At 35.9% G+C, this 27,612-nt stretch overlaps 1 protein-coding gene across 3 annotated transcripts in view; it reads right to left on the bottom strand.

The window, feature by feature from the left end:
* Positions 1 to 7,369, bottom strand: part of Noc1 (Nucleolar complex protein 1) — a 106,255-nt gene extending 98,886 nt beyond the window's left edge. For 2 of the 3 annotated variants that reach the window (XM_090399033.1, XM_090399034.1), the window contains exon 1: positions 7,163 to 7,369. In XM_090399033.1, coding sequence (XP_090255159.1) covers positions 7,163 to 7,240 — 78 coding nt within the window. In that variant the 5' untranslated portion in view covers positions 7,241 to 7,369. The remainder of the gene's footprint in view (positions 1 to 7,162) is intronic. The other variant, XM_090399035.1, reaches the window with a different exon arrangement.
* Positions 7,370 to 27,612: the final 20,243 nt, after the last annotated feature.

Here is a 27,612-nt window from a genome sequence, read left to right as displayed (position 1 = left end):
AGAAGGTTGATGGTATTTAGGCCTTTTTCTTTAAGCATTTCTTTTGGTTCTTTTTTTGTACAGAGGTTGGTAAGGATTAGATTTATGGAGGTATTTGAAGGTAAAGGACTGGAAAATAGAGGTTCTTTGTTTATGTGAACATTTAGCTGATCAAGACCTATTTCTTTCCTGATAGTGTCATCATATTGTAAAGTTGATGATCTGTGAAGTCTGCAATTTTGGTTCCAATGTTCATAAGTTTTTAGGGAGATATGATCACTTTGGTAGCTTCTGATATTATTTATGAATTTTATGGTGGCAAATTTTCGTCTGTCCTCCAGCAGGTCAAGCCCACATTCCTGTTGGGCTCTGATGTTGTTAGTGGATGAGACTGCACCAATGATAATCTTGGATGCTTTTGCTTGTATTTTGTCTAGTTTTTTCTTTACCGATGAGGCCGAAGGTGACCAGATAGGTGCTGCATATTCCATTATTGGCCTTATTAGTGTAGTGTAAGCAGTTTTGAGGATTTTTGGCTTTGTGCCCCAATTTGCTCCACAAAGCCTTTTCAGTATATTTAATTTTTTTAGAGCTCTGTTGGAAGTGTTAGAGATGTGTTGTGCAAAACGTAATTCCTGATCAAGCGTAATACCAAGGTATTTTGGATTTGTGACTTTTTCAATTAGCTTGTTATTGATCATGACTTTGGGATTGTAGGAATGTCTGTTTTTCCTGTCTGTACTAAATGTACTTAGTTTTGTTTTGTCTGGGTTGATTTTGAGTTTAAGTTCGTCTGACCATTTTTCTAATCCTCTCATGGATTTGTTTAGAATTTCCTCTGATTCTGCGATTTTAGCACTAGTGTGCCAGATGGCTATATCACCTGCATAGCAAGTTACTTTTGTGTCTTCTGTAAGATAGGGATGAATATTATTGACATATAGAAGGAATAGCAAGGGACTGAGTACTGAGCCCTGGGGAACACCAGCCCAGGTTCTCCGCTCTTTTGATATTGCTGCATTGATTCTGACTTTGATCTTTCTTCCTCTGATGAAATCAGCAATCCAGATTAAAATGTTTCCTCTAATTCCAATATCATGTATTGTTTGTATTAATTTTTTGATCCAAACATGATCGAAAGTGGCAGTTGTCTTTTTTTGTTGGTTTTTCCTGAAATGAGTCTATTATTGTTTGGCAGAAATGGAATAATTGATCTGTTGTCGAATGACAAGTTCTATAGGCAGTTTGGTAGTAGTCGTATTATTAATAGATAATACAAATGTATTATCTATTAACTATCAGTTGTGCCAAGCGAATGTTTGATGCTTTGTGAGATGGAAAACCAAGTTTCCAGATGCAAGAAAAGAAATATCTATTTTTGTTTGAAGATACTATGGATTCACAGTGAAAGCTAAGAGAAAAATAGTAAACAAAAGGGGGAGAAAATGACAAAAATGAGAAAAAAAAATTTTTTTTCTCATCAGGTAAAAAAACCTGAGGAGAAACAGGGAGACCAGCATTAAGAGAATTGGAAATGAAAGAATCAGAGGTGTGTCAGGTGTCGATTGGGTTAGATGTCAATAAGGCTCTGGGAATGGATAACATATCACCACATATTTTTAAGGAATGTGCACCACAGATGGATATGCCCTTGACCTGGTTATTTAATGAAAGTCTTGCAGTGGGTAAGGTTCTTAAGGAATGGATAGAAGGCAAAATAGTATTACTCCACAAGCATGGTTCTAGGACAGAATTTTTGAATTATAGACCAGTTTGTATAACTGCAGTTGTAGTCAAAGTATTGGAGAGATCAGTTAAGAATAGATTACAAGACTGGGTTGGTGGACATTGTATTCTTTATGAGGGTCTGCATGGATTTGCAAAGAGTAGGTCTTGTTTTAGTAATTTACTTGCATTTTAAAATAAGGCAACGAGTGTGTTAGATAAGGGAGAATCATATATAGTGATATTCTTGGACTTTGCAAAAGCATTAGATAGATTATCACACAATAAGTTGGTGTACAAGCTGCAGAGGATTGGAATATATAGTATAATGGTGAGATGGATTGGTGATTGGCTTTTTGAATGATACAGCAAGTTGCGTATGATGGAGCAGTGTCTCAAAAGACAGAAAACTAGTGGCATGCCCCAGGGTTCTGTTCTTATGCCCTGTCATTTAACTTGTTTGTTAGTGATATTTCATGTGGACTGACTTGGGATCTTCAGTTGTTTGTTGATGAGACAAAGTTGAGGAGAATTATAAGTAACATTGCTGATGTTTATTCCCTTCAGGAAGATTTGAATAGACTTTTGACTTGGACAAAGGGGTGGGGTTGTAGTTTTAATATTAATAAGTGCAAGGTGTTGCATTTTGGAGTGCAGAAATATAAAGCCATGTACTATACTTTATTATTTACTCATATGGCATAAATAACAAAACATGCAGTACAATACACTGTCATTTTAAAAGCAAATAGAATTAAGAGTCATTTTAACAACTAATAAAATTAAAAGGTTATATCCATATTAGTCAAATAGTTCATAGCTTCGGGAGTAGCACTTAGAAAGTTCAATTTGTCTCGTGAACATGCTCTAAGATAATACTGGGTCCCAATATGGTCCATGGTTTGCCTTAGAGCTCCACAGTCACAATGTGGGGATGATCGTTTACCCCATTTAAAAAACATGTCAGCACACATACCATGACCACTTCGTATTCTATTAAGCTGAATCCAGGATTTTCGTGGAAGGTTTGAGCAAGAATCAAAACTTTCTTGTAATTTGTTGAGAAAAAATTTTGTAATATCATCTGTCTGGTTCTCCCACTGTTCTTGCCACTTTTGCTTCAGGTCGAAGTTACATTGTAATAGTTTGCTGGGCTAATTGTAATGGTGGATGTCTCGGTCGTTATATACTCAAGTCTGGGAGATCTGTGTATTGGTAGAGGTGTGTTCTCCAGGATTTTCTTATACTCCTGTAAGAGAGCTTTAGTCCTGTGCCGACTTGGTGGAACAATGTTGCTAAGAACCGGGAGCCAGTGTTGATTTAATTTGTGCCCAGAAATCAGTCTCACTGTATTATTTAGTTGGCTATCAACAGGTTTAACCACGCTACTGGCCAAGATGTCTAGGTTATCATGGATGTAAAGTGCATATTAAAATTGTAATACCATTGATATTACATTGAAATATATGATGGATACAAAGCATATGAGAATGCGTATTTGATCCATAATGGCCGGTAAGGTGATTAACATGCATGCTATTTAGCCACACTAGTGAGTAATATTCAGCAACAGAGAAAACTAGTCCGAGAGCTGTAATCCATAGATTATCAGCTGTTGCTCCCTAAGTCATGCCTATTAGTTAAAAAATGTACTATACCGATAGCACTGTACTATAGGAAGTGGATGAGATTTGAGATTTTGGAGTGACGATTGACAATAGACTGAAATTTAGATGACATATTGCAAGTGTTGCAAAGCTGCACATCATAGTGCTGCTATGATAAGTATAGTAACATATAGAAATAAGGAGGTGGTTGTACAAGCCATGTCTGGTCAGACCATGCTTGGACTACTAGGCTCAGATTTGTTCACTTGGTTTTCATTGTGATGTGGAAACATTAGAGAAGTTCCAGAGAAGAGTGACTAAGACAATATCAGAAACCTGGAATGCTGGCTATGGAGAGATTGGAGAAATGCAGATCGCAGAGTTTGGTGGATAGGAAGAAAACAGGTGATACGATAGAGACATTTAAGTTGGTGAGGGGATTTTATCAGATTAATTCAGAGCACAAGGGTGACAGGGGAAGAACCACAAGCCATCCCTGGAAGTTATGTAAGAGTGTGGTAAAGAGGAGTGCGAGGAGTAGAGTTTTTACAGGAGAACTGTGAGTAAATGGAATGCATTACCAGAACATTGTTGATGCAAGGGGTGTTTAGGATAAGATTCAATATGATAAATATGTTGGCAATTGAATGTACTTCCAATGATGAGTCTGCTGACTCCATGGAGGATGTAATAATAAGGATATTACATTATTATATCATTATCATATTACATTATTATTAAGGATCCAGTAATAAAGTAATCAAATTTGATTGCTAATGTTTCTCCCTTGCTTTAGACAGGACTGAAGTGAGGACAATTGAGGTAATAATTCAATGGATCACATTTGTTTGTTTTCTGGAAAATATGATATAGTAATACTAAAAATGACAGTGGAACAGAATGTAAAATTACACAACAGGAGAGATGCTCAAGAATGCAAGTTTCTAGAATAAATGAAGAGACAGTGGAATGAGTCTGCACTCTCATATATGAAGAATATATATGAGGAATGTAAATTGAAAGAACATGATGCTTCCAGACACAGGTGTAAGTATTGTGTTCAGGTGAAATGGCTGCAAGAAAAGAACCGACAGTTTGAAAGAGGCATTGTGATAGGATGCCATGTTGTAGGCTTAACCATTTGGCAAATTGTTGACAAATTGGGCTACCTGAGGTCAATAATCAGAGCTACCATAATGAGATGGAAGTGTAGGGAGTCAACTGCAAGTGCTATCTGCAGTGGATGACTCACCAAACATGACTGTACAGTGCTATGAAGGATAATACATAAAAACTGCCATTCGTCAACCAACATGTTAAATGCAGAGTTCAAGGCACTGACTGGAACATGAATCCGAACAAAAACATTCAGAACCAAGGCTCACAACATGAGATTTCCATGGGAAGACCACAATATGGAAGCCCCACATTACCCAAACCAAAATGCAACATCGTCTTCAGTGGTGCAAAGAGTATGTACAGTGAGACATGGAAGCTTTTCAGGCTTCCACATCCCATGTGGGTTGAACTGGAGCATAAAGTGAGGTCAAGGGATGTCTGCCCACAGCAGTCCAGGATCTCATTACATGCCTCACAAGAAGAATTGTCCAAAATTCCCGTTAATTGCTATCATATGCTTGTGGAAAGTATGCATTATAAGATTGCTGCAGTCATCATAGTGAAAGAAGGTCCTACATCTTATTAAGGTGGGCCCCATGGCTTGTTGTTACTCACTATAACATCCATTGACTTCTTTCCAAGCAGTGTGTATGTATAAAAAAAAAACCTTACCATCCAACTTCTAAATATGACTTCCCTACAAGAAAAACAGCACCAGATACAAAAGCTATGGTAGAGCATCTTGCCTACCATCTACTAAGCTTTGCAAATTTTGATTGTGAGAATATCACTTATGCACTCTTCTTAAAAATTTAAAACCCACATCTGATCAATTCTTAGATTATGATAGACAGTATCTAGGGTGAATGTGATAATCACCTGCAACAATACACATAGCCAAGAATGTTAAAGGATCCCACACATAGACTCCACCAAATATGTGGTCACCTCTTCAGTTCTGCTAAGCCTGCACATGTCGATTTTTCCAAAATGCCAAAGACCAATATATCCTCTCCTTCCACCCACTTTATGGTTAATGTTTAATAACTTTTCTCTAAGTTTCACTGAGATTTTTAAAGCATAACTTTTTTTGTTGCATTTATTCAAATGTATATTTTATCAAATCCTATGTCCATGCAGTTAGCCTAGTGGCTGTGCGCTTCACAACCATATGCCTAGGGAAGGAGTGTCCTAGGTTCAATTCCCATCAGTGATGTGAGGAGCTGAAGGATCTTTCTCAGCCATAGCCAAGTTAGCCGGTCTTGGGCATGGACAGCAGGGTTTTTTCCCCAGTTTATCCTGGGGTTTTTCATCCTGCAAGGCAGGCAAACCGGTCTTAAGAACTCAACGCTACGGAACTTAAGAACTTAAGAGATGGTAGAGAAGATTGAAAGATGAGTGACAGGTATGTGGAATTCTCCCTATGAGGATAGGTTGAAGGTTTGTGGATAGGCAGAAAAGAGAGGACATGACAGAAACTTTTAAGATATTATAGGAGATTTATAAAATTGATGCAAAGGAAATTCTTTAATATATGAGTTAGTCAGAGAACTAGGGGAAATCGGTGGAAGCTGTGTTAAATGAATGGTTAGTAGGGGTCTGCAGATCAGATCTTTTACTTGAAGAGTGGTGAATGAGCAGAATGTTTTACCAGAATTGGCTGTGAGTTTCCTGACAGTGAATGAGTATAAGGAGAGGTATGAGTTTTGCATATATAATAGTTTGGGTCTCCCATGATGGGTTTCCAAACTCTATGGAGACTCTGTATAATAATAATATTAATAGTAATATTATTTACAGAGATATCATAAATAATAATATTATATAATACAATAAAAATTTCAGTTATTTGTGTAAAAGTGAAGTAAATTATATTAATAATACAACTTCTTAAGCCAAAAAAAAAAAAAAAATCCCCTCTCAACAACCACCATATTATATGTTTAGATACTCTTCTATGAATCATATAATTATACTCGGTGTTCGCATAATTCTGAGCAAAAATTTTCAGTAATATGGTATATGTAGAACTGGGGAAAAAATTCTTATTTGATCAGGGGTGAATTCTCTATGCTTGCTGTGCAAGCTTGAGATTACTTGAGAAAGAAGTAACATTTATTTGTTAATAAATATAAAGACATCTTAAGCTTGTGCAACAATAATTGGGCTTTATGTTGTGTATCGAAGGCTGATACTTGCTCGTCTAGTCAAAGTTACCTTGGCTTGCTCAGTTGTCGGAGCTTCCAGGTCCTCGCTACAGCACAGTGATTTCATGTGCACTGATAGCCATTCCCGCTCCCTTCACGTTGTCTTAAACGCGGGCCATACAGTCAAAGTAGCTCTAGCCAGTGAGCTTCAGCCAGTCTTTACAAGTGTGCATTTTGCTCCGGAAAATTAAATTACAAACAACTTTTTATGACGATGTTATTGACCAGTTCGTAAAGAAGAACCGTAGGGTAGAATTTGTATTCAATTAGCTAAATTGAAAAACATTGAATATCATTTGTAAAATAAATGTTGTATTTGTATGATTAAATGTACATAAATTTCTAAATATATCGTTTTAAATGGAGTAATTCATTATTCCGCTAATCAGACTTCAATTACCTCTCACTCCCTAAATGATAAGAGGAGCAAGCGTGAATTTCAAGACCAGCAATCTCCCGTGCACTTGATAATTAATTGTTTACCAAACTAACTGCTATCAAAATTAGCCATTAAAGAAAAATCACCTTTTCTCCACCAAGATAGAGAATATCTTTTAGCTCTAGATTACTCTTTTCCCTCTTCTTCTTCAGCTTCGTCTTCATTTTTGTATTAAAGAATAGTTATTTCACAAAATAAATATATAATTTTTCATCAACGTTCATTTTTTCAAAAAAAAAAATCACCAAAAATAGTAATAATTTCACATATATATAAAGTTAACTATATATTTACAAATCCATACAACGTGCAGTCAGCTGTAAAACAGCGCCACCACATACATAACATGAAACGACGAAATAAACTATGATACTTGAATGTATAACAGCGCCACCATAAACATAATATTAAACGATAATAAAACATCATTGTTGATACGAACTTATTTTCTTTTATTTTATAATGCTTTATATAACCTTGTATGACCCTTACATAATACTTTGTATAATGTAAAATTATTTTTGTATAGTTTGAACATTCATACGTGTTCAACATTAAAAAATAATATTTATTTTATACTTCGTTTTAAGTATCATAAGACATCAGCGAGATCGAAGAACAATTATTACGATACATTCTAACACAACTCATCATCATCATCATCATACCTATCAAGGATATAGGCCTAGCATGGTCTGTTCCGGCCTTAGAAGTCATTGTTTGAATCGTTTAAAAGGACGTCCTGGTTTTCTTTTTCCTAATGGCTTGTACTTTAAAGCTTGTTTTGGTAATCTTTCTGTTTTCATTTTTTGAACGTGTTCCACCCATTTATGTTTATATTTTTTAATTTTTTCTATTACTGGTTCTTGGTTTAATTCTTTCATAATTTCTTGGTTTCTTTTGTGATCAAATAGGGTATACTTTGCAGTTTTTCTCATAAACTTCATTTCTGTTGTTGTTAATCTTTGTTTGTCTTTTTGTTTTATTGTCCAGATTTCGCTTCCATACATTAAGACGTAAGGCTAATGTATTGTATACTTTTAGCCTAGTTTGTTTTTGAACTAGGTTTAGTTTAAATATAGAGTTCATTACACCTGTTATTTTTAAATATTTTGCAATTTTTACGTTTATATCTTTTTCTTTTTCATATGTGATCATACATCCTAGGTAGTTAAATGAATTCACCTGTTCTAAGATCTTGTTATCTATTACTATTTTAGTTCTTGCTGGATCTTGTCCTTTAAAGGCCATAGTTTTTGATTTTTCCGTTGATATTATCATACCATAATCTTTGGATATCTCATTTAGATTTAAAATAGCTTTCTGTAAGTTATCTTCAGAATTTGTAATTATTATTTGGTCGTCTGCAAAGAGGAGAGTGTTTAAGTTAACTGTAGGTGAAAGTTTAATTCCTTGATGTAAATTTTTACTCCATTTTATTATTATTTCATTTAAGTAGATATTAAAAAGAGTTGCTGGGAGGGGACATCCATGTCGGACCCCTTGGTTTATCTCTCTTGTATATGATAGCTCGTGATTTAATCTTATTTGTATTGGATTATTTTCATATATACCTGTGATAGCTTTTAGGATATTATTTGGTATTTGTCTTTCTTTTAATATGTTAAATAATATGTTTCATCTAACTTTGGGGTCAAGAGTATAGTTTCTAACTTTCAGATGTTCCAGATAAATATTTGCTACATTAGGTAATAGTGATGAACCCATAGCAGTTTTTTCATCTTGTTGGTATAGTACAGTTGTTCTTTTCATGTAAAGTATCTTGATGGGATTGTGAATCCTATAGATCTACTATGCGTTCTGGAAATTCTTGGGATGGAAGGTGTAATGTTTCGTTATGTGAAATATTCCTGAGGAGGAGACATGATGCCAAAACTAACTATCATGTATGAAGATGTTAGTTTAATGTCCTGTGTTGCTCAGTGGAGATGGCATGTGCCTTCCACGGTGCTAAATCGCCCGAAGAAAGAGCGTCCTAAGTTAAATTCTAGACACCGACTACAGGAACGTTTACTACAAGCAGTTGCCCACTTATGCCTATTGTTGATTCCATAGGTAGTCTACAGTACAAGGTCTCAAAGTTCCTGTCAAACTTTCTCTGTCCTATCATTGGCCGCTCATCTTCTGCAATAAAGATTCCAAAGAATTTTCCTCAAGAATAAAAGATATTAAACTGATATTTCAGATATGATGGTTATTTTCACATCGCGTCCCTCTTGACGAATACTTCATATAATGAAACAATAGACCTTCTAGCCCAGGAATTTCCAAAAGACGTATTAGCCCTATTTAAGTTCAGAATCGTCTCAGTATACTTTACATGGAAAAGACTATACAACATGAGTATAAGAGAGGGCATAACATCTGGCATGAGTGATGTATATAAATAATGAATTGTTAAGAACAATTCATTATTTATCATCATCAGCTAACTCCTATTTATTCCCGTATATTGGGAACAGGCGAGGCCGTTTAGCCCTATCTAACTTTCGGAGACTGAGTGGGCAGTTCAATCTCCACTGGCAGCCAATCAGAAATAGCTGGACCAAGGCCATCACTAATTAAGCGGCACGCAGTGAAGAGAGACGACGTAACACGCGCCGCCATCTCGTGGTCCCTAACCCTAACACAACATATGTAATGTCTGAAATTATGTGAGTTCTACGGTCGATTTTCTTGAGTTTACGGGACGAAAAACCCAATTTTCCGGGAGAAAAAAACCCGCTGGCTCGTGCCAGAGATCGACTAGCTAGGGAACCAGTCGAAAAAAGGCTTAGAAAAATTTACCCTAGTTTGACGACTAGATTCGAAACAAAGTCTCCCTTCGTGCTATCAAGCGCCATGGTGTGCAAATGTCACATCCACTGAGCTACACAGGCTCATTCATTATTTATTATATATATAATAAATATGTAATAATTAATTATTTATTTCTTTATTTTAGTTTAATTTTTCATTCAACAGTGTAGTGTAATAGAAGTGGCGTGTGCCTTCCACGGATCTAAATAGATGAAGGGGAAAGCGTTAAGTTCAAGTCTACTCTCAGAGTAGAGGAACTTTTACTAAGCCTTTTTTTCGACAGGTTTCCGAGTTAGTCGATCTCTGGCACCGGAAAGCGAGTATTCTGCTCCCAGAAACTTAGGTTTTTCATCTGGCACTCAAGAAAATCGACTGTAGAACCCATCCTATTTTCAGAGAGTAAATATAGTGTTTGGATTAGGGACCACAAGATGGTGAAACTTGTCAGGTGCCTCTCTTCACAAGAGGCCATGTATAATATCTGACTGGCTACCAGAGGAGATGAACTGCTCCTGAGTCTTCAAAACTCAGATAGGCCTAAACGGCCTCGCCTATTCCATAAATGGGAATAAAACCCGTTAGTTGATTTTTTTTTCCTTCTTTACAAACCTGCTACATATAGAGAAAAAATACATATCATTCCTAAAACACAGTGCTGTTTCCAGAAAAGAAAATAGTCATCTTTATTGACTTGTCATTTGATATTAAAACATGAAATGCTACTCGAAAAGCTAAGGATATTGGAATAGATAGGCCTCTGCACATATGGTTTGAAAATTAGCCAAAAAACAGGAAACTGATCTGTCTATCCAAGCGCAGAAATATTTTCTCTGCTTCGATCTTATGAAACCCTTTTATGACTTAAATATTTCTATTATAACCCAACTTTTCTACCTGTCATCCAAATTTTTCAACCAACAAATACTTTATCTCTTGTGCTAGAGAGTGTTTCAGCGCATTCATCATCATGGCCAGTTGCTTCTCCATCTTCGCCACCAACTCGTCATTCCCAAGGATACAGACCTCAGGACATTAATCCAGATGTGGCTGTATAATGGCATTATTAAGGGAAATGAATTCATTATTATTATTATTATTATTATTATTATTATTATTATTATTATTATTATTATTATTATTATTATTATTATTATTATTATTATTATTATTATTATTAATTTATGTCACTTAACATTTATGTCACTATGCAGCTTTGCTAAAACATTATTTCGATGCCAACTACAGGACAGTTAGAAATACACACCGTATAACAAGACCTCAGACTACTAATTATATCACATATAAATACAATAATCACTACGGAAAGGCCACGAGAAACTTCTACATCCCAGACATGATGAACAAATTACCTTTTGAATACAGAAACCTTACAAACTACAATAGCCTGAAAAGAGCTCTAAGGACATACTACGAACAAGAAACACGCACCCAAAATACCATATTAACTTAATGAAACACAATATATTCGTTCAGGCTTCCAGTTCAGCGACGCATCAATACATTCCAAGTTACTGTGTGTGTGTGTGTGTGTGTGTGTGTGTGTGTGTGTGTGTGTGTGTGTGTGTGTGTGTGTGTGTGTGTGTGTGTGTGTGTGTGTGTGTGTGTGTGTGTGTGTGTGTGTGTGTGTGTGTGTGTGTGTGTGTGTGTGTGTGTGTGTGTGTGTGTGTGTGTGTGTGTGTGTGTGTGTGTGTGTGTGTGTGTGTGTGTGTGTGTGTGTGTGTGTGTGTGTGTGTGCGTGCGTGCGTGCGTGCGTGCGTGCGCGCGAATTTCTCAATCACAGATTTCGTAGCTTCTCAACACAGCAAAAAAAAATACATAATATCCAACTGGTGTCATCCTCAGATAAGCTTACATATAAGCTTCGAGGATGAAAGCAAAAAATTAGTTCTCATCCGAGATGTATCATATGTAACCAAATGCATGTAATGTACGTATCACATGAAAACCAATGTATATAATATATATATTATATGTAAACAAATGTACGTAATTTAAAAATCGCATGTAAACAAATGAATGTAATGTATGTAATAACTGTAACAAATGTATGCAATGTAATAAAAAATAATATTTCAAATGTAAATCATGAGTTTACACTGTATGTTTGTGAGAATTAGGAAATATAATATTTTGATTGCATATGTGTAAATACTGTTGTATAATCACACCTTTTCAAACTTGGAAAGAAAAAAAAATAGTAAACTACATGTAATATTGTACAACTTATACAACTCTGAACAATATAATTGTAAATTATTATTATGATTGTTACTTAAAAAAAAAAAAACTTTTATAAGCATTACAATTTAAATCTCATTATATGTAGCACAAAGTGCTGAACCTTGTAAAATAATATACTGAATAGATGTTCATTCAATAAAAAAAATAATAATAATACGCAGTACGCAGACGACACGGCCATAGTATCCATTCACAACAACGCAAATATGGCTTACACAAATATGCAACACGACATCAATCAAATCACTAACTGGTTAACCGAAAATGGCATATATATAAACCCAGAAAAAACAAAGCTAATGATATTCAAAAACCCCCAAACCCTGCCCATAGAAACTAAATATCTCACTATCCAACATTCATCCTCCTATACACAAAGTGCAGAACCGAAAATCACAACCATCACACAGGTGAAAACAACACGCTATCTTGGACTTCACTTCGATGCTGATCAAAGTTGGAATAGCCATACAAACTACCTACATACCAAGCTTAGGATAATAGCAAGCAAACTATACAGATTAAAGGACATTGGCCCAACCCACATAAAAATACTAATCTATAAAGCATTATGTGAAAACATTTTAAGATATGCAATCACATCATACGCATTCTGCGCAGATTACAGACCAGGCTACAATGGTTGCAAGATAAAATGGTAAAACTGATATTCTTGGAACAACCCACTCTTATGCAGGAAGCACGGACAAAACACAAAATATTTAAGGTGAAACACTTATGCCACTAAAGCCCAACCTATAGAGTAACCAGAACAACATATCAAATAACAAGACCACACTCAACAAACTACATAACATATAAGTACAACAATCAACATGGCAAAGCTACCCGAAACTTTTACGTACCTGACATCATAAACAAACTGCCGTTCAACAACAGAAACCTAGGAACATACAGAGAGCTGAAACAGGCGCTGTATAAATATTATAGCGAGAATGAAAATTAGAGCAATTCCTGTTTCTCTCCCCCCACACATACAAACCTATGACAAAGCCCCTCTCAAAAACTATCACTACAAGAACACAAAGAAACAAACACACCATGTCTAAATCCAACCCTATTTGCACGAAAAAAAAAAGTTAAACTGTAATAGCAGTCGAAGTCTTTCAAGCACGTACCAACAAACAGTAAAATCAACACCTGGCTTGTGACCAGTATAGGAACATAACCATGAAACCACCACCCTCTGTCATCTATTATCTTCCTCAGATAAGCTCTGCTAAGCTTCGAGGAAGAAAATTATTAACTTGCAAGTATAATGTGTTATAAATATTATATATATTATAAATATTATATATATATATATATATATATATATATATATATATATATATATATAAAATTATTACAGCATCTATGTATGCAATTTATCTGAGACATAAAAAAATAAAAATAAATAAATAAATAAAATAAATAAATAAATTATTATTATTATGTATATTCATAATTCAAAAATTCTGTATAATCTTTATTGTAAATATTAAAAGAACATATGTTGTACATACATAATACAGAGGAAAAAAGTATTTTTAAAAATTTTAATTGAAATCCAATGTAGAAAATGTAGCACTTTGTGCTGAATTCTGTAAAACTATAAATTGCAATGTCTCTCAACATGTTTATTGTATGTGTAAATATTTTAGCAGATCAATAAAAATATTATCATATATAAAAAAAAATATATATATATATATATATATATATATATATAATTCAGGCAAAAGACTCATCGTGGGAGGTCCTTCGTAAGAACATAAAGTCTGTCGAGACTCATCTAGGGGAGGTCCCCCCCCCCTAAGAAACACAAAGTCTATCATACCACTCTTTAAACTCACTGTCTCGCTCCCACCACTCCATCAGGCAATGCATTCCACGGTTCAACCAACCTCCATGCAAAGAAACCACTCCTCACCCTCTTGCTCACAGTTTCCTTTCATAACTTTCAGGGATGGCCTGTTGTCATCACTCCTTCCCGCTGTTCAACCAAGTGGAAGAACTCTCCAGTGTCAACCCTGCAACCACCTCTCAACAGTTTAAAAGTCTCAATCATATCACCTCTCCTTCTATCCACCAAACTCTGCAGTCCACATTCCCCCAGCTGATCCTCATAAGTAACATTGTACAGTCCTGAAACCATCTTGGTTATCTGCCTTTGTACCCTTTCCACAATTAATTAATCCTCTTCAAATCCTGGGGACCAAATCTGAGAACAATAGTCTAAGTGTGGTCTGATCAGAGACTTATACAACGGAATGATAACCGTTTTATCTCTGCAGGTCAGAGTCCTTCTCAATTGCAGCAATCCTCTGTGTTACCTTCACCACCTTTGCAATATGTCCCCTAAATTTCAGGTTTCTATCAATCATCAACCCCAGATCTCTTGTCTCCCCTACTTCCTCCAGTATAACTCCTCCCATAGAGTATGCAGCATCCCATCGATGTTTTCCTCAAGACCTTACATTTTGCTGCATTAAACTGATACCCCCTTTAATTTGCCCATCTCTCTAGCTTATTGAAATCCTCTTGCAGGGCTACCATCTGCACTATTACTAACAATACTTCCCAGCTTCTCATCATCCACAAACAACTGAATATACCCTTGCAATCCACTGGCAATGTCACTGATATAAAGTTTAATCAATACAGGTCCCCGCACTGAGCCCTATGGGACCCCACTTGTAACCCTCTACCTCCCGGAAACTGCTCCACCATACACAATTCTCTGATACCTATCAGACAGCCAATCCTAAATCCAGTTGACCAATCTGACATCCAGACCCATCTGCTGCAACTTAAGTATCAGCTTATCATGTGGCACCCTGTCAAATGCCTTTGCTAAGTCTAAGAAAATTGCAGTATATGCCTTTCCCTCATCTAATGTTCTTGTAACTTTATTATAAAAGGCTAGCATATTGCTAAAACAAGAGCGCCCTTTCACAAATCCATGTTGACTCTCACAGATAACATTACCCTCATCTGCCTAATGCTGTATACGGTCCCTCAGTACTTTCTCCAAGATCTTAACAACTACTGATGACACAGAAACTTCCCAATTATTAGACACTTCCAGTCTGTTACCACCCTTAAGCAATAGCACTATCTTACCTTCCTTCCATTCCCTGGGTATCTTTCCCGCAGCCAGACTTTCATTGAAAAGCCAGGTTAAAGGCACAGTCTCTCAAAACTCGTGGTGAAATACCATCCAGTCCCAAAGCTTTACTGACATCCTGAGTACTCAGTATCTGAAACACACTCTCCTCCTGCACCTCTAAATCTCGAACCTGTCCTGTCCCTCTAGCATTAAAACTGACTCCTCCTGGATGAAATACTCCAATAAAAATGTTCATTGAATAATTCCACTATGTCCTCTGCATCAGTCACTCTATTCCTATTTTTATCCCACAATGTCATTCTTCCACAGTCATTTCTCCTCCTACTGGCCACATAGCTAAAAAACTCCCTAGGATTTTCTTTGGATCTTAGGACCAATCTCCTCTCATATTCCAGTTTCGCCTTCGTTACCACACTAATCACTCTTCTGGCCTGTGTCTTATATTCTTCATGCATCTTCTCTTCACCTGTCTCCTTATATCTCTTCCACAGCTTCTTTTTCGGATGTAGCTCCTGTTTAATATTGTTTGTCATCCACTTTACTCCAAATTGTGTCCTCTTCTTCACTCGTAGTATACAGCTTACCATTGCCGCTAACAAATGTTCTTTCACAATTTCCCACGCACTAATGATATCCTGGCCTTCCAATTCCTCCCTCCGTGAAACTTCCCGAAGTTGACGTCTAAGACTATTATAATCACCTGTTTATAATTCCACATACGTTCTAGTCTCTTTGATACTCCTGCATGTCTATTCATTTTCCAAGTCTAAACCATATGGTCACTCTCTCCAACTGGTGGGAGAAATGTCATCTCAGTTATTATCAACTCTTCTGATGCTCTAACTAAATCCAAAACTCTTGAACTTGTTGTTCCCTCTGTTACATGTTGCCTAAGACATTTGTCCCTCAAGAATCCTAGAAATTCCATTCTTCTATTGCTACATGCATCTTCCTCTCCCCAGTTTATACTACTGTAGTTAAAATCTCCCATAACAATCGTTCTTCTGGCACTTGCCAAGCATAACTGTCTAAACATCTCCTGGTCCCCACCCTCTGTGCTCCTGGGTCTGTAGCAACACCCCACTAAATATCCCACTAAATAGCCTACTTCTACCTCACACCATATGCTCTCAAAATCATTAGTGTCACTGCCTTCCAAAGCCTCCACTGTTAGAGGACATAAGTCGTCACTTATTATAAGCAGTACTCCATCACCACGTTTTCCTTTCCTGTCCTGACGAAAAATGCTGTACCCAGCGACTTCTATTCCTGTTATTATATCCTCTTCTGTCAACCACGTCTCGGTGATCCCAATAATTTTTGACCAGGCTGATGCTATCTGCGCCACCAATTCCTCTCCCTTATTCCGGATGCCCCTGGCATTAGTATAAAGCATATAAATGCCATTGTTTCTATATGTGTTTTTTCATTAACCAGTAATCCTATGAAGTATCCTGATCACTTTAGCGGTAGAGTGATCAGGATACTTCATACTCTCTGAACTTCAAGTTTCTATCTACCAATACCCCAAACCTTTAGCTTTATCAATTTTCTGGAGTGCCACTCTAACAATCTGGTACACAGATGGTAATTTTTTTTTATCTTTGGCACCATTATTTTTTACCCATACTTTTAGCCTATTTGAATCACCTCATCCCAAAAGCTCTGCACATCGCCCTGATGTACAAAAGTTTCGGGATAATTATTTTGCTGTTTTAGGATGATTATTTTGCATAATCATCAAAATTTTCGCTTTATCATCTATGTTTATGTATAAATTAAACAGTAATGATTTAAGCACCGAGCTTGACATACTGTTAATCACCTCTTTCTAAAGAATCTGATAAACCCTGTACCATTCATTGTTATCTGTCCATCAGCCAACATCATATATCTCCAGCTTCATATCCATTTGTTGTAACTTGCATAACAGAGCTCAGTGGGGAATCCTGTCTAACACCTTTTACAAATCTAGCAGTATCATCGTATAGCCATTCCCTTTATCCAACTCTACCCACGCCAGATTATAAAAGTTGGTAAAATACTAAGATTGATTGATGCCGTTCCAAATAGAGTTTTTTCATATTCTAACTCACAAATTTCTGATTTCTATCAATGACCAACTTTCCCAGGAGCACTACTAAGATGTGGATTGGTTAGTGTTTTTATTATTATTATTATTATTATTATTATTATTATTATTATTATTATTATTTATATGGGCACTCCATGCAGTCAAAAAGATTCATCGCGGGTGACCAGCTCTATCCATTAACACAATACCTATCATACATCTCCTTACATCTATTCATTGGGGCGCTCTCAACCATTTCTGGCAATCCATTCCACTCATTCACCACTATTGAAGAACCTAGTCTGCACACCCTTACTGACTTACTCTAAGAGAGCTTCCGAGTTTGACCGCTTGTTTTCCTTGTACTCTCCATGTATTGAAAAATTCTTGTGTCAATCTTTTCTTCGACCGGTTCCCGAGTTAGTCGATCTCTAGCATGGGAAAGCGGGTTTTTCCTCCCGGAAACTCGGATTTTTCTTCCGTAAACTCAAGAAAATCGACCGGAGTACCCACATTATTTCAGCCAGTGACATATCTTGTTAGGGTTACGTACCAAGAGATGGCAGCACTTGTTTGCCAGCCTCTTCATCGGTGGCTACAATAATTAGTGATAAACATGGGCCAACTATTTCTGATTGGCTACCGGTGGAGATTAAATGCCCACTCAGTCTCCAAAAGCGAGATAGGGTATAAAGGCCTCGCCTACTCCCTATTTGCGAATAAAAGGCGTTAGCTGATTTATTTCTTTATTTATCTTACAGTACCTCTTCAGTGACTTTTAAGTTTCTATCATTTCCCTCCACCTGTCAGTTAAAATCTTACAGTAATCTTCCAGTAACTTAGTCTTCATCATGTTGTCCCCTTTTTTCAGCCTATTAACAAAATTCTACAACCGATACATCTTCAACCTATCCTTATAGAGAGCATTCTACAGACCTGTCACTAACTTGGCCACTCATCCTTCTATCGTCATCGCAATATCGTGATCTCCAAGAAACTCACGTAATTCTGTGTACAGTAGTCAAGATGTGACCGAATAATAGTTTTGTAAAGAGAAATCATAACATCCCTTTCTTGACTTGTTAGCGTATTTTTCAACATCAAAGTAATCCTTTGACTTATTTGCCAAAATAAGCAATACGTCTTCTGAACTTCAAATCACTATCCACCATTATCCCCAAATCCCTTGCCTCATCGGAAATTGACGCTGCCACAATCGAGTACCATAAATATGATACAACGTATCATATTTATGGTACGTTGTATCATATCCGCTTTTCATTCCAAAGTGCATTATCTTACATTTTGCAACATCGAGAACCATTGTCCTTTGCCAACACTGCCAATTAATTTTACTCATTTTGTAAGACATGCTCATCATCTCTATCAACTATAGCCAAACTTTTTCAATACTTTATCCACCACTTGAGAGATACTAATTGGTCTGTAATTTGCTACTTCTTTCTTGAAGCCACCTTTATGCCATGGAATTATGCTATCTTCTTTCCACTCCCTTGGAACGTTGGCAAAGCTGAGACAGATTTAACAACTTCGTTCGTCAGAGGCACTGCCAATTCATTTTCACTTTCTCATGTGACACGAGCAGACATACCGACTATTTAAGCAGTGAACTATTTTGCTCTACTTCCACTCCTTTTGGACAATCTTATGAAAGTCAAAGCTAATTCCTTTGCATATTCTAGTGATAGTTGATGTCTCATCATCCCATGTCGTTACTTACATTGGAATTCTCTGGTATCATAAGTACTTCCAATTCATCGAACTCTATTCACATATTCCTGTCATTTCTCTCACTGAAAATAGTATACACAGAATACACACAATTTATTGAAATTAAATACTGCTGTTAATGGTGATGGGCAGTAGATGGCGTTTATGCAATTTTGAGTAGTGGGAGAATTAAGTAGTAGGGGCAGACAGTGAGATGTGCAACAGAGTGGAGTACAGATTCCTCCCGCGATGAGTCCTTGGACTCCTTAGACTTGTCGCTAAAAAAATAATAATATCCCTTACATTCTATCATCCTTATAACTACCTCATCTGCCGTCAGCGAAATCTCACTAATGTCTTTTGATCTCACTAAACCTTTTGATGAGATTTCCTACATCAAGAATGCCCCCACTCCTTTCTCTAACTTTTAGCATTGGTATACATAAGCTATAGAATCTTATTTTATCCCCAATCACCTTTGTCCCTTTATATTAACTACCCGATTCCACTTTGTCGTCTGAGTGACTGATTCTCCGTTTTTGGGGCTTTCTCACATTCACTCGCTTCATGGATGCCTGCCCGACGGCGCACGCTCGCACACAATAAACTGCTTACTATGCCTTTTGCAGAGTCTACACGCACTGATTCATTTGAGACCACTGTGTCCTGTTCAACTGACCTCTGTGAGTTTGGTAGCAGACTTACAATCTTTACTCTTTCGCGTTTTCTTCTTCGTTTCTTTTAATAATTCAATAGTATCTTCTTTCAGAGAATATTTTTCATCGTCCATGTCATTAGTACCAACGAAAACGATCAGTTTACATTTTTCACCTTTTTGCATCCTAGAAGCTTAATTAATTTTATTAAGTTTCGAACCAGGGAAACAAGATTTAATCATTCCTTAATTATATTCTTATTATATCATATAATTACCAAAATTGGTTTCTTCTTGCTCGTCTCAAGTCTCTTTAAGATTTAATGGAATAAATAGAGCAGATATAAATAATTAAGAAACACGTTTAACTAATCCTGTATATTTCTCAGTCACTGAGACATCGTCAGCCAAACAATATTAAAATGCAAACACACACATCATTGCACAAAAACAATAAGTTAAAAGATTAGACAAAAAACATAAAATCCTATGAGGGGGAATCCTCTATGGGTGTTGTCTGCCAGCTTCAGCTGAGCTGGGCAGGAAGCCTAAGAATTAAAGCTTCCCAAATCTTGGAAAGTGTAAGACATCCACATTTATTAAGATTAGGTTGTTTTTTTAAAATCTGCTGCTGATCCTAAAAAAAAGTCTTTCAAATTTATATTTGTTGTGGTGAAGCATAGTATTACATTCCATCGGATTAGGTGCAAAGGTATCCAAGCAGTGGTAAGCTTGTTTATGTTCTTCTAGACGGATGTTAGCAGATCTCGTAGTTTGACTATAATATGATAAGTTGAAGGAATAAGGAACTTTGTAAACACCCGGAACAGAGAGAGGAGTTAGAGGAAGAGTGGATGATGGTAGCCAGCTTCAGATAAAGTTTGAATGAAGTGAAGTGCTTGTACTGCATGCTGACTATAGTCGGCATGTTAAGAGGGATGTGAGTCGATGGAAGGAACAATGAATTTGTTGATCTTTTTGGCATAGTAACCATTGCACAAGAAAAGTCTGGCGAATAAAGGAAAGTCCAGCAGTATGTTCAGCCTGGGTAGAGCAGAGAATAGAGATGCTGTTAGGAAAGGTTTTGATAACACCATATTGTTGAAAGAAGAAGGGATGATGGAAAAGTTTGTGTATGTATCTAAATGTGTCGATGGGTTTTCTGTAAACTGAGAAATAAAGGGTGCCATTGGAAAGATGTGTGATTAGAGTATCTAGAAAAGGAAGGCTATTATTCTTTAGTTTTTTCTATAGCGAACTGGATTCTTGGATGCTGGCTGTTGAAATGGAGGAGGGAGGAGTATAATATGTCTCAGTCATGTGACCAAATAGAGAAATATCATCAATGTGTCTTAGCCAGATAGAGGGTTTGAGAATAGTAATATCAAACTGTTCCATTCTTTTAACTGCTCCATATAATAATTAACTTTAATTAATTATTAATTTAATTAATTGCTAAAATAATAAGCCCAATTTTCAGGAACAAAAAAATCTGTGTTCAATGTCTATCTGAGATCAGATAACTCACTTTAGGTGAAAACATCTATATACATGTCTAATATCTTTGAGGAAACTTGAATGTAGATTTTGTTTTACTAATTTGCATTTGTCATTCTTCTTAGTTCTTATTGTACTATTCGTATTGCACTCTGTCTTAATTATAATTGCAGAGAAATTCGTAAAATTAAAGATAGACTTGGATGCTGGATGTTACACAGCATATCACATGACCTTCTACGAGACTTCCCATCGATGCTTTTATTGGAGTAGAATGAGAATTCAGTGTCTTAAAATATTTTCTGTGTAAGCATTCTTTTCTTGAAAAATTAGTAACTGAAGTCCCTTGATGAGTCTGTCGACTCCATGGAGTTGCCCGAAATAATAATAATAAAGTCAGATCAGATATTGAGTTCTAGGAAATCCTTAGTTCTAGGAAAATTTGCCGTAAATATTTTCGCAGTAGGAAAATTCGCCGTAAGATATTTTGCATTACTTTTTGTAAATAATCAATGGATGATAAAGGGTAAAATAAAATCATTGAAAAGGGAAATCTTTATTAAGGTGAACGTCAGTGATACACAACATAATGAAATCATTTAAAAATTATGCAAATTAAAAGAGATGCGTAAATAATTAACTTTTGCTGTGGATCGTCAATTCAACAAATCTACCAGTAACATCGCTCACTGGAAAAAATTCTAATGTTGTGAAGCATTTAATTTTGTGTTGAATTCAGCATCTGTTTGAAAGCGAAACTTCAAACCAATGGCAACAAGTTTACGATATATATTTTGAGCCATGTGAAATAATCAATCTGTTATAGTTATTGATGTAAATATGTTAGAAAAAGCGTTGATAGTTGCTTTCTCGAAGTCAACCATGAATGTTTCGGGATCTAATGATGAACGTAAGCCCTTTAAAGCACTGAACAATCTGCTATAAGTTAATTCTGATTTGCCAGGAAGCAAAGCAAAAACCTGCCATAAAATCCTTAAGGGTCTCATGCCACTCCCAAGCCTGGATAAAGGAGGAGGGTCGGTCAGATGAGTCGATGCTCTGACCATAAAGAAAAACACGATTGTTATCTGATGCCTATATGATCAACAGCTACAAATTCTGGCTCGGACGTCGCCCGGATCAACAAGGTCTGCGATACCAATCGAGCGATCGGGATTGGATCGAAAAGTGGGATACCGAAAGGAAACAGAAACTAATACAACTGTTATGAGTGGAATGTACGGACACTTTGGATGTCAGGAAAACTAGAATTACTTCGCGAGGAAATGAAGAGATATCGGTGAAGTATACTAGGATGGGTGGAGATGCGATGGACATCAGGAGAGATAAATGGATGTGAAGTCATATGGTCAGGGCATGACACCAAGCACGAAGGAGTTGGCTTCCTTCTTAACGAAAGAGCTAGAGAGGCACTATTAGGCTACAAACTAGTCAATGAACTAATCATAGCAGCAAGATTTCAAGCAAAACCATTAATATATCAATAGTCCAGATATATGCACGCACATCTGATAGCATAGATGAGGATATTCACTTATTTTACAAAGATCTGACAGAGACAACAAAACAATACCAAAGCAAGATGTATTAATTATTGAAGGAGATTGGAATGCCAAATTCAGAATATATAATGATAGTTGAGAAAGAGTCATGGGAAAATATGGTTTCGGAGAAAGAAATGAACGAGGAGAAAAAATATTAGAATTTGTTGTGGACCACGAGATGATGATCTGTAACACAGGATTCCAGCAAAAGGAGTGTAGAAAATGGACGTGGTGATCAAATGATGGGAAAACCCAAAACATGATTGATATGACAAATTAAAAGAAGATGGATAACATCAGTACAGCAGTGTCGAACTTTTCAAGGAGAGGATATAGACTCGGACTATAGTTTAGTGACTGCAAACATCAAGTTGAAATTAAAAAGAAAAAAAAAAGATGAAGAGATGCAGTAAGAATAAGTGAAGCAGAAATAGGAAGAAGGTACAGAACGGTACTAGAAGAGAAACTTAAAAGTGTTGACAAAGAAAAAAAATTCGAATCTAAGAGTGAAATGAGTAATGAAGGCAATAGAAATGGATTAAAAGAAGAGAAGACCAAGAAGAAATGGATTAGACTAAAGTTAGTACAGGAGAAAACATTGACGTTAGTATAGGAGAAAAGAATGTTAAAGATAAGAAGGGATACATCAGAACGAATAGAGGAGCAATATAGAAGAAAGTGTAATGAGGTAAAAAAAACAGTCATAATGGATAAGATGAAATGGTTAGTAGCCCAATGCAACAATATAGAAGAGCACTATGGAGAGCATAAAACAAGGGACGTGTACAAAATGATTAGAACCATTAATAGAAGGTGCAACCAAAACAGACCACAATTAAAGATAAAAAAGGCAAAGTATTGGTGAATAACAAAAAAATTGTACAGCGGTGGACAAGATACTGTAGTGAGTTATATGAAGAAAAACTAGATTCAGATAGCGTTGGGAAACTTACTGAAGAATTGAAGCAGATATCAGCACCAGGTAATGAGCATGATATGGACATTTTAAGAGGAGAAGTAGAAAAAGCAACAGGACAGCTGAAACAAAACAAGAGTCCTGGTAGCGATAACATCACTGAAGAAATGATTAAATATGATTGCGAAAGTATGGTTACAGAAATGCAATAACTATGTGATATGGTATGGAAAGAAGGGAAAATGCCAGAGGAGTTGGTGAAATCAATATTAGTAACATTATACAAGAACGGAAATAAGCTAGAATGTAAAAATTATAGAACAATTGCTTTGACAAGTCACCTTGGTAAAGTGATGATGATCATATTGACAGATAGATTGAGAACACAATTGGAAGCATACCTTGCAGACGAGCAATGAGGATTGAGAAAAGATAGAACTACAATTCCACAGATATTGACAATGCGATTAACAGCAGAGAAAGCTAAGATAAAAAACAAAAACATATATACTGTACTTGCTTTGTTGATTTTCAGAAGGCATTCGACAGTATCGACCAGAAAGTGACATTAGCAGTGCTAGAATCCTATGAAATTGATAGAAAACAAACAGCTATATTAAAAGATGTTTATCAAAATGCAGCTGCAGCAGTTAGAATTGGTGATGATTTGGGGAAATGGTTTAAAACAAGCAGAGGTACTAAACAGGGGGACCCAATATCACCAAGCATTTTCATCGCACATTTAGAAAGAGCAAAGGATAAACTGAAGGAAGATGCAAAAGGAATATCTGTACATGGAATGAGAATTAACAATCTGAGAATTGTAGATGACGTTGTTATTATTGAAGAAGGCGAAAAAGAACTACAAAAAACACTGAATATGTTAAGGGAAGAGATTTGGACTTGCTATGAACTTGGAAAAAACGAGGACAATGGTGTTTGGTGAGAAGAACATGAAACAAAATATACAAGTCGATGGAATTTATATAGAAAATGTAGAACAATTCACATATTTGGGAAGTAAAATGACATGATTTGGACTGTAAAACAGAAATAAAGATCAGGATTGCAAAGGGAAAAACAAATCTGAATGCCATGGATAACATCTGGGAAAGTAAAGTGATCAGCCTGCAAACAAAACTAAGAGTACTGAAAGCATGGATCGTCAGCTGTGTACTGTATGGATCTAAAACGTGGGTAATAAATAAGGAATCAAGAAAAAGAATTTTTGCATTTGAAAGAACTTGTTACAAGAAGATTCTAAGAATAGGATGGGTGCAGAAAATCACAAGTGATGAGCTCTATCGGAAGATAAAACGAAAAGAGAATCTAATGCAGAAGATTATAAAACGGAAACTGCAGTTGTTTGGACACATCTGCAGAATGAGTGAGGACCGGAAGATGTCGGAAGAGCGGAAGAAGACAGTCATGTTTGGTATTATGGATGGTGTAAACAGAAGAGGTAGATCATACAGAGAATGGATAGACGATAAAGGACTGGTGTGGAATGGGTGTAGAGAAACTGTGACACTGTGCACTCGACAAAGAAAGGTGGAAGAAGATAGTGAGGGAAGCATCGGACATTAATGGGCGTGAGCCCATGGTTCGTGATAATGATGCAAGCAAAACGATGTGGAATGCTAATACTATTACTATTATGTAGCCTGAAAAACTGATAATATATATTTGGGCTACATTTAAAAGTACTGTCGCATGCTCAATCCTTATTATTTTCAATATAATTTAATCCAGCTTGTGTACCAAACACTAAAAGTTTCTCTTCATCATCTTCATCACTATTGTATAATAAAAACTGCTGACCATTTTCTAGAAATTTATACTCATCTGGAATTATATATCCACTTGTTTCAGTTGGGATAGGGGTGCTTGGCCTTTCTTTTGCCTCCATCTAACATTGCAACAGAAATTTGCTAAAGATGACATCAGAGATGAAAGGAAGCACACAAGCCGACTGTCAGTTAGAAAGCTTAATTTTAAAGAAATTACTTTCCTCTAACTAGTTGGTTGATAAGGTCATCAGATTGTTAGTTTAAATGTTTACGGCGAAAATGTCTTACTGCGAATTTTCCGATGACGCTGATATTGATATTTTTAAATTTTTATTAACCGTTTTCAAACTAATCTTTTTTTTTAAAAAATAAATACATCTCTTTCTCTCTCTCTCTCTCTCTCTCTCTCCATAATAAAACGTTTTTTTCTCTTTTTTTTTGTTAAAGATGGATGTAATTTGATAGACATAGCAAGAATAATTCAGACTACACATACTAGGTGGCGAAGTTGTGAATGTGTTTTCATTCTTAGTAGCACAGCATCATACAGAGAGTAATATGATTGCATTCTGTGTTTTCTGTGTAGTACGCACACTGAAGATCTTTTTATGATATTATTTACATTATGAATAAAGAAAACTGCAACTGCTCTAGGGGGTTCTTTAGAAAACGTCTGTAGAAGCTGATAAGAATTTAATTCATATTCTGGGGGTTACTAATGGCTCAGTTAAGTAAGTTTGAGAGCTGTTAGTAGTTGGAAGGGGAACAATCGTTCGATGCTGTTGGCACACTCTCCCTCGATGAGTCTTTGGACTCCCTGGAGGTGTCAATTTTTTTTTTTATTATTATTTCTCAGAAAAATTACATACATTATATGAAGACAATTATGCATAACAAATACTTTCTCGTACTTAAAGTTTATTTTTTAAATAATAATAACAATAACTGTTTACAACGTATATTATTATAATATTCATAATGATGATTATCGTAGATGTTTCTTTGCAATTTTACACTCTATATATACAATACCAATGGATATAATCACTCTATATTGCATACTTTTGTTACAGTTATTACATACATTACATACATTTGCTTACATATGATACATTACATACTTTGGTTTACATGTGATACATCTTGGATGAGAACTAATTTCTCTGCTTTCATCCTTGAAGCTTATATGTAAGCTTATCTGAGGATGACACCAGTTGGTTATTATTTATTTATTTTTTTTTTTTTTTGCTGTGTTGGGAAGCTACGAAATCTATGATTAAGAAATTCGCGCGCGCACACACACACACACACACACACACACACACACACACACACACACACACACACACACACACACACACACACACACACACACACACACACACACACACACACACACACACACACACACACACACACACACACACACACACACACACACACACACACACACACACACACACACACACACACACACACTAACTTGGAATGTATTGATGAGTTGCTGATGAACTGGAAGCCTGAACGAACATATTGTGTTTCATTAAGTTTGTATGGTATTTTGGGTGCGTGTTTCTTGTTCATAGTATGTCCTTAGAGCTCTTTTCAGGCTATTGTACTTTGTAAGGTTTCTGTATTCAAAAGGTAATTTGCTTATCTTGTCTGGGATGTAGAAGTTTCGCGTGGCCTTTCCGTAGTGAAATAATAATAATAATAATAATAATAATAATAATAATAATAATAATAATAATAATAATAATAATAATAATAATTAATGATTATTATATATGTTTATCTGTTGGACTAAATATTGTAAACGGGTGAACCCATAATTCCAGGGTTTTTAAAGCTAATTTTCTTGAATAACAAAGATTTGATTTGGGTACACTCATCGGGATCACCCTGGACATCTTTGCTGAGAACTGTTACATGAAAATATTCACGTATTGACATTAGTAAACATAAATTTGTAAAACACTCACAATATGTTTGTCTCGTGTCTTAAAATATAAAATATTCTTTCTTATTGAAATAGACTTATGATGAAGCTGAATGCTTTTCAAGGGGAAAAAAGTCTAACTTCTCTAACTCTT

The sequence above is a fragment of the Typopeltis vanoorti genome, chromosome 10 (genome assembly GCF_054136105.1).
Source record: "Typopeltis vanoorti isolate ZY-2024b chromosome 10, IOZ_Tvanoo_1.0, whole genome shotgun sequence".
NCBI lineage: Eukaryota > Metazoa > Arthropoda > Arachnida > Uropygi > Thelyphonidae > Typopeltis > Typopeltis vanoorti.
This window is presented reverse-complemented; position numbering and strand designations above follow the sequence as displayed.